Genomic DNA, 12231 nt, shown 5'->3' on the forward strand with positions numbered 1-12231 from the left:
AGTCAACGCCCTACTGTAATGATTAGGTTAATGGGGGAGAGCAGTAGATGCATTAGCTGTAAACTGTCAAAAAGATGTTTCACGCTTACTAGCAAATAGACTCTTCAATCATGGTTATTATTCACATAGGAAGTAACCAGGTAAGCAAGTGACAGTAATTCATCAAAAAGTTGATTGCATCTTCCTCCAATTGCAAAGGGCTCTTTGTATATCTCTTCTAAGAACAGAATTCTGTGCACTAAGCTCTTTTCTACAGCTCCAAGGACAAGTGGGATGGTCAGATCTGTAACAGGATGAGCAACTGCTGGGTCAGACCAGCATCATTTCAGAGGATAGCCCCAGCGCCTTACTATTGCCTGTGCCTGAGATCCCTTCATCATCAAACTCTTATTGGAATAAATACAATGTTTGCAACCACCACTTAATTGGGTTTCATGCGTCTGTCATATGGACCTGCAAAACTAAACTGTTAGAACACTGCCAGCAGAGGTTCGGCAGCACGCTGTTTTATGTTATATGATCTGTTAAGTGTATCATGTGTATCATTGTGGTGACGTTTTCTGAAAAGCTGAAACCATTTTTTCTGGGTTAACTTTGCCAGATCAGGAAGCTGACCCAACTCATCATTTGTTGCACAACGACTGGAGCTGGCAGGACAGGGAACTGCAGCCAGAAACCGCAAGTAATGCTCGTTTGGCACCAATATGGTCTTCGGTGGACTTCAGGATTTGATTTTATAATGCACTAATTAGCACCAAGGACAGTGGTTAAAACAAAAGCACCTTCAGTAGTTTGAAAAACAACATGGCGTGGTATTCCAGGACCCAGCTGCAGATGGTCATGCTTAGAACCATCTAAGCATCCTATGGAAAGGATTGTTAGTTTAAACTGACCACGAGAAGTGGTTTGCCACCACTATAGGTAGAAAAGCGAGGCATAGAATAACTGAATAAAACACAAAATAAAACTGTAAGGTAAAGTCAATAGAGAATTCCCATTGTGCTTCCTTTTACCAATTTCTCCAGTATTTTTCAGAACAGACTAGAAAAATATTAAAAAAAAAAAAGTTTAATGACAATTTACAAATATACAATACTTACATTTTCAAAAGTTACAAAAATGGTACTTTAACAGAAACCAAAAGCTTCATCTGACCTTTGGTACATTTCAAAATTAGTTATTTACAAAGAAAAAAATCACAGTCACTTTTCATAGTGTCAATGTTTACATATAAGCATCCCTCAGTTAAAAAACATCTCACAGCTTACCCACAGGCACTTTTTGCAGTTTGAGCTCTGCACCCATCCATCACATTGAGAATTCTATCAGCCCCCGTTAAGCTGACATGACATTGCATTATTATGTTTTAACAGACTTTAGTTTGAAGAATATGTATAACCATCACGCTAAACTGATTCACAGTTGGTGACATTTCACCTGGTGCATTTTGTATTGCTTATGGCTTGGTACAATCACACAGGCTTCCTTTTCTAATTAGCTTGTAATACACGTTAAGAAAAAAAAAAAATGGACTAATTTTATTAGGTAGGATAATTCCATCTCTTCATAGAGGAAATTAAAAACAAAAGTGTTCTTCCCATGCTGTTATTTCACCTCATGAAATTTGTATATTAAACCCTTTCTTCACCATGCACAATTTTTGCCTAAAGGTAACAGACAAACAGATGAAGGCTTCCAAAACCTATTCATTTCTATTACTTTTCCCATTAGTGGACGTTTTCTAGTTTGCACTTATTTTAAGTCAAACTTTAGAAATTTCCCTTGAGAGCAAACACAAGTATTGTTTTGTCTGTGTGTGCTTGAGTGTCTTCCTTTAGTTTAAAATATTTCCAATAAAAGAAATACAGCCAAAATACATACAGCCCATTTTTGAAGCCTCTAACTTATTAGCGTACACAATTTTTTCACGTGGTCATGATTTTTAGAGCATGTAACTTCAATGCGTAACAGAATGGGAACTCAAAAAGCCTTGAAATTCATTGTTTTGAGGACAGTTTGGACTACACGTTTCCCACAGGTATGTTTTAGTTAAGACTAAATACCACCAGAATATTAGTTACGGTTCAGGATCAGGATCTTTTTTTAAACCAAGAAATAAGAAAAGCTTGCTGTTAAGCTGTGGGCGCAGCTTAAAATGTCTTCCATCGTTACAACATTGCCCTCCCAAGAACTTAGAAACTCCAGTCAAACTGAAGCATCTTTTAAGAATGCCTGCATTCTGGATTTCCTTCGTGCAAGAGCTTCTTGTTTTTTTCTTTCAATTTCTTCTTGAGAACATTTTCTGTGTTTCTGTTCCACCATAGACGCTGTAAATAAAAACAATGCATTAGGACAAGTTTTTCTTGTTTTGTTTTTTCCAATATGTATTTTAACTCATCTGTTTTCAGTGTGTGAAGATACATGGCAAGAGCACACTACTGTGACATGCCAGGCACCCAAGCCCATCTATCCTGTCCCCAGGGCAGAAGGGGGATAAGATGCATGACCTTTGCAGCGCTGCTGATTACTACCTCACAATGAAGGTATGGGGGGGGTGCAGACATTTGCTTCAAGGAAATTTTAGTTGGCTGCCCTTCAAGTGAACCTTGTGACATGAGGAGTCAACAAAGGAGACGGCAGTGGGTTAAGAAAATTAAGGCTATCGGAATGAAAAGGGCTCAACAATTTAGTGAGTTAGAGAGATGGGCATCGAGATGGTATAGACACAGGGGTCAGATATAGTACAGGTGTCACACAAATAAAACCAGAAAGGTTGAAAAAAGGTCAAAAGGAGCAATAAAAATTGGCAAAGGAGACAAGAACATGATAGCTAAACGTAATATTTTATATGTTGTGTTACAGAACTATAAATTCCTGTACAATAAAATCCTGACCTCATTGGAACCAACAGGAAGGCTCCCATCATTCTTCAGGTCAAGAATTTTACCATTTTTATGCACCCATTTTCAATTAATGTATTTTTAATAAGTAGTTTTCCAGACTGGATTAACAGAACAAAGGCTCAATTTGACTCTTAAAAAAAGATGATTTACAGATGTCCATTACATATTAGTTTTTGCAAAGACTGCTTAATACCCAGCCTTTCATTGCAGCAAGATCTTTTCACAAACAGCGTAAGATAGAAGAAAGTTCTGTTGTTTCTCTGGAAATAAAATCTAAGCTAAGAGGGCACTTTCTTTTTCATAAATATATTCTCTAAAGCATTCTGCAGAATGACTATTTAACTCTCCTCCCCTCCCATTCAAAATGGTTTATTTCCATTTGTCTACTTCTTTGCTGGGTACAGAAAAGATAAAATAGTGATTCTTTACATAATGCTGGCTGATGGTTTCCAGGAATTACTTTTTGTTTTTATAACAGCACTTCCTAGCAATTGAGGTTGATATAGTACACTTCAAAAGGCCCATTTTATCAAAATTAGTACTAATAAATACTCTACCAAGCAATTAGGTCAAGTGAAAGTGAGGACAGACTGAAACTTGGCTGGTTCTACATTTCTCTAGCGAATAACAGTGCTTAGAATATTGCAGACCACTTCAAAATGGACTGGTGTAGTAACCATCTGGGAGGGTAAATAAAAGGAAGTGTTAGTGTTTGGGCTGATTACACAAGGAATATTTCACTGGCAATTCTGGTCACAGAGCAAATAACAATACACGCCTAGGTTTCAGAATGATTCGAGGTTCCAATTTCCAGGCATACAATAAAAAGAAATTGGCATTCTGTATCATTTGCTGCCTTTTCCCTGCCCCACCATAAACTGGGGTTTTAAAATCCTGGCTGAGATAAATAATTTTTAATGTTTTTTTGTTTTGTTTTGTTTTTTTTCTCTCCAAAATGTACTGCTAATTCAAGCACTGACTTGCACTACAGCACTTACTGTGTACCAAAATGGTTTGAAGTAACTCAGAGTACAGTATGCTGAGTGCTGCCATCAGAGTATACCTGATTCTAGTGGTTCTGAGTGTCTGTGGAGTATGAAGCGGAACAAAAATAGGAAAGAGAAGTCCTTAACTACAGGAATTCAAGAAATGTGTCAAGACAGTTTTAAGTTTGGTGAAAACAACTTCCAAATTCTCATTAGTACATTTACTAATGCCTAAACTGAATGGATAAATATTGAAATCTATTTTAAGCTGAAACGCGGTATAAACTTACCCTGTAACTTTCTGTGCACAGTGAGGAAAAAAATAACAACAAAAAAGCAGTTCAGCAGTGATTCAATATCTAAGACACGCACCTGATGCAGGCAATGCAAAAGACTCTGAAAGGTGCCTCTTGAAAGGTGGTTTTGTATTTTCAGGCTTGCTATGCAAGGTCACATTCACCTGATTCTTACTTCCTTCCAAACCCTGAAGAGCAATTCCAATGCCAGAATGACTCCCTGGATTTTCAGGCCCTACATGAAGAGCACTCTGAGAGCTGTCAGTCTTTCGAAACTTAAACTTTGAAGGCAGAAGTGACATGCTGTTACTGGAACTGTTATTTGGCATCTTTCCTTTATTACACAAAAGATGTTGGCTCTCTAACGATTTGCTACAAAAAATGTTCATCGCATTAGCTGGGCTTGCTTCAGAACTAGTTTCTTTTGCTGGCACAGAATTTGACCTGTGCCATTTTCCTGAAGCATTCTTTCTAGTATCTTCGGAAGCAGCTTGATGATAGTTTTTTGACAGTGTGTATTTACTCTTCACTGAAGTACCAGAGGTTGCTGTTAGAGGACTCGGTACATTTTTACAGTTTGCTACATGCCCTGTTGCAGTCAGCCCATGTGTAACCCTTGAGAAGTTCCTAGAGTTGTCTAGTGAATGACCATCCTGCTGTGCGTTTCTTTGTTGTGCCAAGGGGTGATCAGACAGTCCTTGTTTAGATGCTGCAAAGCCACTGTCAGCATTTGATCTGGATTGAATACTGGCTCCTTGTATCGTTTTAGTTCTTTCGCTTCCTTGTTTAACATCCTGGTTCTGAGTCTGCTTTTCTACATCATCACATACTTGATACAATAATTCGTCGTCCTCACAGTTTGCATCCCAAAGACTATCAGATTCACAAAACATGTCTAAAACCTCATCAGAGAACTTTGGTTCATTCCAGTCATCAAATGACAGAGAACATTTCTTTGGTGTTTCAGCTGGATTTAAGTGACCAGTATTGACATTAGGTTTCGTGTTGGTAGAAACACAGGTTGATTCACAGAAAACAACGTGTGTGTTATTCCCAGGTTTTTCAGTCTGAGGTCTACGAGAATTAGATCTTGAAGAACAAAGAGGAACAAGGTTACCTTTAGACTCAACAGTTCCATTTCCATTCTTCGCTTGAGATCGCATTGAAACAGGAATACAGTTAAAATCGTTGTTGGGGGCACTCCTCCAAGCAGAATCCATGCTTGCCATCTTTGAGTTTTCCATCTTATTATAAGGCTTTCGTAAAGAAAGAGATTTTGCAACATTTTGTGCATTTTTACTAGGATGCTTTGAAGGTGAAAACTGGAAACTGTTAGATTCGTGTACGCTCTCCAAACAAATTACTGAAGTAGAATTACTTCTTTCCTTTGTTCTGCTGGCATCACTGAAACCCTGCACAGATGGATTTATAGGAATTGGTGGAGCTTCTTCAATATTTATCAACTCGGGATTTTGGGTTATTTGCATCACAAAAGAGTCATCTGCCAAAAAATCTGTATCCCAGTCATCAAAATCATCATTAACTACTCCAGCAGGCTTACTGGAGACCACCAAGTCTGTCTTCAAAGAAGAGTTTTTTTTTGTCAGTGTGTGAGTATCAGTTTTTTGAAAAGTCTGTTTCACACTTCCTAGTGCACGTAGGGTATCTTTTCGACACGCACTTGATCTACCATTTTGCACATTTTTAATTTGCTCAGGAAGGTGGTCAATCTCCAAGATACTTTTGTTTTCACAGAAACTGTTATTTAGAGAAATACCTGACAGCCCTTGGCTTAACTGTCCACTACACTTCTGGGTAGAACAATCAAAAAGAGCACGGAGGGCTATTTCAGCCTCGAGGTCTATAGACTTTTGACTGCTAGACTGACAAGGCTCTACTGTAGGGATGCCAGTACTTTCTCCAACTGGTTTCAGAGACAGAGCAGTACCTGTTGCAGAAACTTCATCAAGGAGCGATTTCAGGTTCTTGATTTTTAATTCATCTTTGTAATTATTTAAAGACTCGGAGGTGGTCTGGATAAAGCCATGACTAAGCTTCTCTTGTTCATGAACAGCATCTAGCTCTACCAGATTTTTATCAAATTCCTTGGCCAACTTCATGAGCTCCTCTTCAGGACTTTTTATTTTAAGATCTCTAGATTAATAAAAAACAAAAGTAAAATAAAATAGAAAAGAGAATCAGACCTATTGAGAAAGTTTTGCCAAGTTCAACTAAGCTACCCTATATGCTGTTTATTCTCTAGTTCAGCAGCTACTGAGAGTATGACTGAATCCTGCTGCTCTCAATGCATGCAGTCCTTTAGATAATTCCCAGTGATAACCACCCAAATAACAAGATAGCAATTGCAAAGTTAAAATCTTTCTGTATGCTAATATACAATTACATGGCTCACTATGCATACTGAAACACCACATAGCCTTTTTACACGAAAACCCAGCTACCATGGGCAAGGCAAAACTCTGACTTACCTTGTACAACATAACTTGGTCCTGCCTCGCACTTTCACTACTCCAGGTGTGCAGGGAATAGCATCCTCACCAATCCATGTCCCTAGAAGGGAGCCTTCATTACAGGCTGCTTTTTCATCCTGGATGATTAGATTTATAATGCTTAGCAATTTGATTTCAGATAAAGATTTGACTAGACACACACCTTGCATTAGTTAAAGTTACTAAACCAATTAAATTGGATCAAATCTATTGAAAGCCATGGATAGGAGCTAAACCAATACAAGCTAAGCAAGATTACTCCAATATCGTTAACTGATAGTTGTATCAGTTTAATTATATCAATTTAATGCTGGAATTCAATTAAAATAATTGAATTTTAGTTTGGTGCTTAAATCTAATACTATATTTGCTTCCCAATCAGGTTTACGAATAATCAGCAATATTCACATTACAAGCTGTGATTTAGTTTATTTACTTTAGTACACAAGTAAGAAGCTACTTAAGATACCCTTATCTTTATCCACTTACAGCAGCATTAACAGATCAGAGAATTTGAAACAGATCAATGTATTATTTTGTATGGCTCCTGGAAAAACAATCTGACTTCTTCCATTACAACTCTTACAGAAGGAGACTTTAAACAGAAATAAAGGATGTTTAGAAACGGAATGAGCTTGTTTTACAGCTTCAACATTCAGACTGGGATCTGAATTCCGAAAACTAAGAGATACACTACTGCAGCAGTACAATGAGTACAGGGCCAGAGCCAAATACTGAATGTGAGGAATTACTGCACGTAAGCCAGCAAAGGTAATTTGAACTTCACTGACTATCAGGGTAGTTTTCAGTATGTTTCATTTTTCAAGAAAAAAGAACACAAGCAATATATATTAGCAAACCCAGTATGATACTATTTATAGTCATTATAGAACTGTAGTCATTTAAAAGGAAATGACATCCCTTATCAATGATTTTCTAATTCTACTTTCTCACAAATATTCAAAATAGCGAATACATTTAAATGGCTCTGTCAAACAAGTAGGCATTTTTGGCAAGCCACATTCTACAGACTGTACTAGGAATGACAAGTTCTCTTCTTGCATCTAGTAAAATACAAACAATAAGACTCCTGTTAAAGACTATCTTCTTTTCATTTTGTAGGCTGTGGATGTCAGTTTGACAGCCAGAAAGAGACGTCAAGAGCGTGGACCTTAGGGTAAAAAATGCAAATTATTTAGAATAATGGGGCAGCTTTACTGTGTTTATATCATTGAGCAGCCTCTCTTAGATATGTGAGTCAGATGTTGCCAAGTAAATCCAGTATGTGAAGAAACTATACCTTTTAATGCACAAGTGATTAAAGATAAGTAAACCACAGTAAATCTTCTAAGATCAGGGGCAATAAGCTGAGTTCTGCAAGTAGAACTTCTTAAATGCAGCTGCAACTAGTCTGCTTTCTTCATACATCTTGTTTTTTTTAAGAGTCAAATGTTGAGCTTATGATTATAATTCAAGCCAGTTTTATAAACATGTTTCTAGTTATCTGCACACTTGCTTCTTGCCATGTATGTTAGACTACTGTAACTAAAAGGGAGCCTTCAGTAAAAGCACTATTCTATTTCAGTACTGCATATACAGAGCATTGTTTTAGAAAGTAACAATTACCTGAGGAGCAATCCTATTAACAATTTCTGAAATTTCTACTGCACATCTACTGGTGAGTTGTTTGGTTTTTTCTTTGCCTAAGAAAATAATAATAAAAAAAAATCTTTAAAATGGCAAAACTTTACAATTTATAAAGTTCATTATAGTTCAAATTACACTTGATGAAGTCAGAACTTGATATAGCACTATACTGAGGAATTTGGAGGATTTTAATAAAAGTAAAATCAAACCAATCACTTCTGAACTCACGAGGTGCTGTCATGATACAAGAAGGGGCATTTTTCCCATAAACCTGGACTTTTATCACAGAATCATTTGAGTTGGAAGGGATCTTTAAGGCCATCTAGTCCAACTCCCCTCCAATGAATAGGGAAACCTACAGGACTATCAGGTGCTCAGAGTTCCATCCAGCCTTAGCTTGAATGTCTCCAGGGATGGGTCATCCATCACGTCTCTGAGGAACCTGTGTCAGTGCCTCATCACCCTTACTGTAAAAACCTTCTTTCTTATGTCCAATCTAGATCTCCCATCTGTTAGTTTGAAACTATTTCCCCTTGTTCTGTCACAAGAGACCCTGCTGAAGAGTCTGTCCCCTTCTTCTAATACACTGCAATTGCATCCCCTTGACAGGCACCCTGAAGTCTGAATTTTGTTAATATTACCTAGTCCACGTGCAATTGGTGAATGAGGATCCCAAAAGATTTCTTGCTGTATATCAGTGTCATTAACTGGTGAGCTGAAGGTAGGTATTCTGGATTTCCTACTCAGTGATCTCTTTGGAGTTTTATGTAAACATGGCTCTGTGTAAACAGAAAGGTGATTCTTATTAAACAATAACAAACACAAAGGTGAAGAAATTCAGAATCTAACTTAGACCCAGGGTGAGGGGCAGTGGAGATAGAATCATGGAATCACCAACGTTGGAAAAGACCCACAGCATCATCCAGTCCAACCATCCACCCATCACCAATAGCTGTCACTAAACCACATCCCTCAATACAAAATCCAAAAGTTCCTTGAACACTTTCAGTATCGGTGAATCTACCACTTTCCTGGGCAGCCCATTCCAGTGCCTCACCACTCTTTCAGAGAAGCAGTATTTCCTAACATCTAGCCTAAATCTCCCCTGGCACAGCTTGAACCCTCTAGTTCTATCACCAGTTACACGAAAGAAGGGGCCAACTCACTACAACCTCCCTTCAGGTAGGTACAGAGAGCAATAAGGTCTCCCCTGAGCCTCCTCTTTTCCAGACTGAACAGTCCCAGCTCCTTCAGCCACTCCTCATAAGGCCTGTGCTCCAGACCCCGCAACAGCTTTGTTGCCCTTCTTTGAACATGCTCCAGGGCCTCAATGTCTTTCTTGCAGTGAGGGGCCCAAAACTGACAGTACTTGAGATGTGGCCTCACCAGTGCTGAGTGCAGGGGGACAATCACTTCCCTGTTCCTGCTGGGAACACTGTTTCTGATACAAGTCAGGATGCCATTGGCCTTCTTAGCCACCCGGGCACATTGCTGGCGCATGTTCAGCCAAGCATCAATCAATACCCCCAGGTCCATTTCCTCTACGCAGTCTTCCAACCACTCTGCCCTAGTAGCATTGCCTGGGGTTGCTGTGGCCAAAGTGCAGGACCTGGCATTTGGTCTTGTTGAACCTCACCCTGTTGGCTTCAGCCTAGCTATCCAGCCTGTCCAGATCCCTCTGTAGGGCCTCACTACCCCCAGGCTGATCGACACTTCCAGCCAACTTGGTGTCATCTGCAACCTTTCTGAGGGTGCACTTTAGGAAGAATCAAAACAAAGCTCACAGTCATCGAGGTTCTTTACTTACAGGATGGGTTCTTTCCACTGTAGTTAATGCAGGACAAGATGGTGATATCACACAGAGATGACAGGATGCTGACAGCTGGATGCCCAGCATCTAACATTACATATGAGGACTGCCTGTCTTCTTACCCGAAAGAGTACTGTGTGTTAATGAAATGCTAGGTAGAGCTACAGGGGAGAATGTTTTGTGTCCTGCCTCGTTCTGTGTCTCACACAGTAAAAGATCGTGTAAGACTGGTCCGGGTCAAAACTCCCACAGGTCCCTGAAAGACTCTGTGTCACAACTCCCCACAGGTGCACCGTCCACAGATCTCTGCACTGTGCCTCTCCAGGTGGGGCTGATAACAACAAGGACACAGCCACACACAACGGCTGCCTCAGCCTGCCCGTCAGACACGGAACCGCCTGCACAACTTCTAGAAGATGCCATCCGTACGCCAGATGCACCCTGCGAGCTGCTTTACGCCGCGGCTCGCGGCTCCTCTTCTCCCGGGCCCTGTCCTCCGCGGGGAGCCGCTCGCCGCGCAGCCAGGCGTGCAGAGCCGGGGCCGCTCCCGCCGTACCTGCCGCGCCGCGCACCGCCGCCTCCCGCGACGGCGACGGCCGGGGCGCCTCCCTGGCGGGCAGGCCGCGGCCCGCACCGCCTTCCTCGCTTCCGCCACCAGCCGCCGCCGCCGCCGCCTCCTCCTCCTCCGCGGGACTCTCCGCCGGCAGCCGCCGCCGGCCGAGCCCGTCCTCGCCGCCGCTCCGCCCCCGCAGGGCGGTGAGCCTGGGGCAGGGCTCCCTCCGCCGGCTACCAGGCATGGCTAGCGCTACGGCGGCGCCGCATCCACCGAGCCGCCGCCGGCGCCGCCATTTTGCCGGGGAGCCCGCCGGGACAGCGGCGATTGGTCGCCGCCGCACCGCGCCGGGCCGCCATTGGTCCCGCGGCGCGAGGGCGGGCCGGCGGACGCGGCAGGGAACTTTGCGGCGTGCTCGCGCTGCGCGCGCGCCCGCCCCGCAGCCCATGTGGGAGGGAAGCAGCTCTCGCGTTCAGTCCTGCCCCTTGCCCGCCCTCGGCCCCGCGGCGGCTCGTGCCCCACGCTGGCTGCTCCCATCCTCGCTCGTGCTTTCCGGCTCTCTGCTGAGGTCCTCAGGGTGTGCAGGGAGCGTCCCCAGGGAGGAAAAACCAAAAATCGGGCAGGAATAAGCGATTCCAGCCCTGCGTGGGTGCTGGGGCTGGCAAACAGAGGGTGCCAGAAGCCAAATTTGGTAGGTAAGGAATGAACGTGAGGTTCCTGAGAGACTGTGATATTACATCGTTATTTAAAAGTGCAAGCACGTGTAGGTATTACATCATAAGGTGGATATTTCCTCTGCCCACTGAGTGTAAATGCATAAACATCCACTAAGCAGATAGGTCAAGGAGGGACCTGCTTGTGAATTGCTTGCCTGCCTGCTTTTTGTTTAATCAATTTGGAGCACTTTGGGCTCACGCTTCATTTATAAGCTGTGAGCAGGGGGTTTCGGTCTAGGATCAGCTGCACGAGGAGTTTTAAAGTCACAAAAGACTGATTCCCTGCATTGGGAAACCTCTTTCCACCCGAGGCCTCAGGCAAGCAATATGCTTTTTCGCTTCTCTGTCCTTGTGGACGTAATTAATGCCAATGGAAGACTTTTTAACAAGGAAAAAATTAAGTAGCATGTATTAAACAGAGGAACTGTTACACACGGAGCTAAAGTATCAGGGTTAATCGCAGAAAGTTGTGACTTCGGAGTAATCATTGGTGTGTCGTACCCATCAAATGCAAATCAGAGATCAGGCTGAAAAAAATAGATGTAGAATTAGGCTTCAAAATCCATTGCTGGATCTGAATGTGACTACTGCCTTGTACTAACACCAGCATGGGTAGAGCCTTGCATTGGTATAAAGTATGGTAATGGTATGCATAGCATATTTCATCACTGGTTGTCAATGTGATAATTAAAAGCTGTGAGGTACAACACTGGTACAAAGCCTTACATATGCCAGAATGGTGCACCTTAAATTACTTGCCCTGTTGTTTCCAGGTAAGATGGATACTGAGAAGAAGCCAAAACCAAAATC

At 41.9% G+C, this 12231-nt stretch overlaps 2 protein-coding genes across 7 annotated transcripts in view; one reads left to right on the top strand and one right to left on the bottom strand.

Annotated features, from left to right (window-relative positions):
* The window catches only part of LOC146544851 (uncharacterized), a 278127-nt gene extending 275777 nt beyond the window's left edge, over window positions 1–2350 (top strand). For all 6 annotated transcript variants that reach the window (XR_014881831.1, XR_014881832.1, XR_014881830.1 and 3 more), the window contains one exon: window positions 602–2350. Coding sequence is in view for 3 of the 6 variants with exons in the window: in XM_085218760.1 (XP_085074886.1) it covers window positions 602–732 (131 nt within the window). In the remaining 3 variants the exon portion in view is untranslated. The remainder of the gene's footprint in view (window positions 1–601) is intronic.
* Window positions 1053–11061, bottom strand: ETAA1 (ETAA1 activator of ATR kinase). Its single transcript, XM_085218759.1, has 6 exons — window positions 10709–11061; window positions 8984–9121; window positions 8322–8398; window positions 6675–6793; window positions 4262–6339; window positions 1053–2327 (listed from the first exon to the last, which is right to left on the bottom strand). The coding sequence occupies exons 1-6, from the start codon at window positions 10947–10949 to the stop codon at window positions 2206–2208; spliced, it is 2775 nt and encodes a 924-aa protein (XP_085074885.1). The 5' UTR covers window positions 10950–11061; the 3' UTR covers window positions 1053–2205.
* Window positions 11062–12231: the final 1170 nt, after the last annotated feature.

The sequence above is a fragment of the Meleagris gallopavo genome, chromosome 2 (assembly GCF_905368555.1).
Source record: "Meleagris gallopavo chromosome 2, MGAL_WU_HG_1.1, whole genome shotgun sequence".
In the NCBI taxonomy this organism is placed as follows: domain Eukaryota; kingdom Metazoa; phylum Chordata; class Aves; order Galliformes; family Phasianidae; genus Meleagris; species Meleagris gallopavo.

Coding starts and splice junctions, on each gene's coding strand:
- ETAA1 (XM_085218759.1), bottom strand. CDS start 10,949: ATGCCTGGTAGCCGGCGGAGGGAGCCCTGCCCCAGGCTCACCGCCCTG. Junction 8,399..8,983: donor ACCAATTGCACGTGGACTAG/GTAATATTAACA, acceptor TTATTTTCTTAG/GCAAAGAAAAAACCAAACAA. Junction 6,794..8,321: donor TTAATAGGATTGCTCCTCAG/GTAATTGTTACT, acceptor CTAATCATCCAG/GATGAAAAAGCAGCCTGTAA.